We start from the raw sequence: 2,382 nt of genomic DNA on the forward strand, positions 1-2,382 counted from the left end.
TTTGATCCGGAAACCAATGGCTGGGGACGGGAGGCAGATGTTGACTGTGTGATCGTGCATATAAAATCCGTTGCTGAGCTGTCACGGCACCAGATCAAACCCAGAGAGCAGCTTGCCAAAGGCTACCTAATGAGTCCGTTGCAGAAACAAAAACCTGGAACTTGTGAATTCCTGGGATGATGAGACCACCTCCTGAGGGACTGGCTACAGCTATTCAATCACATGAATATTCTCTGGACATAGTTTTGGGCGCTTTCACACACACTAAATAATTCACTTTTGATACGCTTTGCGACCGGATTTTACTGTGTGAAATGGCAAAATCGACTTGCAAATGAACGGTCGCTGAAGTGGATTGAAACTGTGTTATTTAGCATGTGTTGAAGTGCCCCTGCATAGGCTCTTTCACAGGACTCTGAGAAGTCTTTAGCCTCTGCATTTTGTGGGGGACTAGTTCTCATTGAGGTGCTCCGTCAGTACCTTGGCTGCCGCACTTCATACGATGAGCGAGGCCCCACCTGACTGAATCACTCCTCAATGCAGAAAACTCCCTTCTGCGTCCTCTGCCAAGAAGAAAGGTTTTAGCCCAGCTAACTGCCTGACAAACTAGCTTTCTTCATGCAGAGAACTTTCAGGGAGAAACATTGCTTTATCGGCCTTACCTGTAGTGGAACAGTCTAGATATAGAATGGCCGTTTCAGTAATAAGAACTGGGCCTTTCTTGGTGGGACATGAGAGGATGCATTTCTGGCCTGACCTGGATAACCCAGACAAGCCCGATCTGGTCAGATCTCGGAAGCTAAGCAGGGCCGATCCTAGCAAGTACTTGGAAGGGAGACCTCCGAGGAATACCAGGGCTGGGACACAGAGGCAGGCAATAGTAAGCCACTTCTCTGAAACATCCAAGCCCCGCTAGGGGTCTCCAGAAGTCAACCATGACTTCCGGGCACACACACAAAAAAAATACTCACCAGGGGGAGAGAGAGAGAGAGAGAGAGAGATTACACATTTTTATCCTGCCCTTTCTTCAAGGAGCTAATGGAGATATACATGGCTCTCCCCTACTCTACTGTATCATTACAACAACCCTGTGAAGTAGGCTAGGGAGAGAGAGAGGGAGGGAGGGAGGGAGGGAGGGAGGGAGGTTTACATTCCCCCTGTGAGCTGTGTACAAGACTGGGTATTTTTGAACCTGAGGTTCCATACTCCTAGCCCCGCCCTCTCACCAGTGTACCACACTGCCTCTCACAGTGCGACTCGTGTCCCCTTCAGGCCAGCGTCCTCCTTGCTGTCGGCTGCCACGTTCCGCCCTCCCCGTGCCCACTGAGGGCTCCCGAGTGCACCGTCTGATCATCTGGAATGTGATTGATCTCTTCTGCGGCCTGAGCCAGGGGAGGGGGGAGAGGAGCGGCCCGTTCCCAGCATCCCCGTGTGTAATCCCCAATTCCAATCTTTCTCGTGCCACACACTCCCCACCTGCTCATCTGGGAGAGGGTCATTATCCAGACCGGCGGCTATTCACTGCCAATCGAGCATGCAAGAATAGCCGCTTCTTCTATTGTGTCTTCAAGGGCCCTTCTGATTGGCTCCCGAGTGTGGGAAAGTCGAGAGAAGCAGAGACCCACAGCTCTTCTCAGCGTGCCCAGGCTGTATAAATGCAGGGCGGGTGGCACAGAGCCTCAGCATATTTCCCTCCGGGTAGCAACCTGAAACAAACTGCTCCACTTTCCCTGCCGGGCAAAAGATGGCACCCACCGGCCTCATGTTCATGCCTCAAAGCGGCCTGCTCACCCCTAAAGAGAAAAACAAAGTAAGTAACTGAACGGGGGACATGCTAGTTTTTGTGAGTGTTATCTCCCCGAGATACTTAAACGGGTAAACGGGTAAAGCAGTCTCTTTCCTTAGGGGGAACAGGAATTGTTTAGTTTTGTGAGGGGAGGCAACTAGCAGCGAACCAGCAGCATGAAACGGCAATACCCGGGATTATTTTTGTGTGCGGTTTGTGTGAGAAGAAGTCGTGCCATTTCTACTGGCAACAGATATTTCTGCCAGTGTTTGTGAGTCACTGTTTAATACCGTTGACTGGAGTGTGCCGGCTGGAGAGCTAGGCAGCGGATGGGTTTTCAGACAAGAGTTTCCTAAACGAGCCGCTCTCTTCTTTGCAGCTGAGGAAACCGGCGGTGGAGAAAATGCGCCGTGACCGCATGAACAGCAGCATCGAACAGCTGAAACTCCTGCTGGAGAAGGAGTTCCAGAGGCACCAGCCGAATTCCAAGCTGGAGAAAGCCGACATCCTTGAGATGACGGTGGACTACCTGAAAGAGCAAAGCTGGCTGCATTGGAAAGGTCAGTAGTCTGTACGATGTCACCTTCTAGCAAGTC

The 2,382-nt window shown here is 51.4% G+C and overlaps 1 protein-coding gene across 1 annotated transcript in view; it reads left to right on the forward strand.

Annotated features, from left to right (window-relative positions):
• Positions 1 to 1,744: 1,744 nt before the first annotated feature.
• LOC107122267 (transcription factor HES-5-like) overlaps positions 1,745 to 2,382 on the forward strand; it is a 1,480-nt gene continuing 842 nt past the window's right edge. Inside the window, exons 1-2 of the mRNA XM_015425305.1 lie at positions 1,745 to 1,810; positions 2,166 to 2,346. Of these exons, the coding sequence (XP_015280791.1) occupies positions 1,745 to 1,810; positions 2,166 to 2,346 (247 nt within the window). The remainder of the gene's footprint in view (positions 1,811 to 2,165; positions 2,347 to 2,382) is intronic.

Source organism: Gekko japonicus, unplaced genomic scaffold, assembly GCF_001447785.1.
Source record: "Gekko japonicus isolate JY-2015 unplaced genomic scaffold, Gekko_japonicus_V1.1 scaffold135, whole genome shotgun sequence".
Lineage (NCBI taxonomy): Eukaryota > Metazoa > Chordata > Lepidosauria > Squamata > Gekkonidae > Gekko > Gekko japonicus.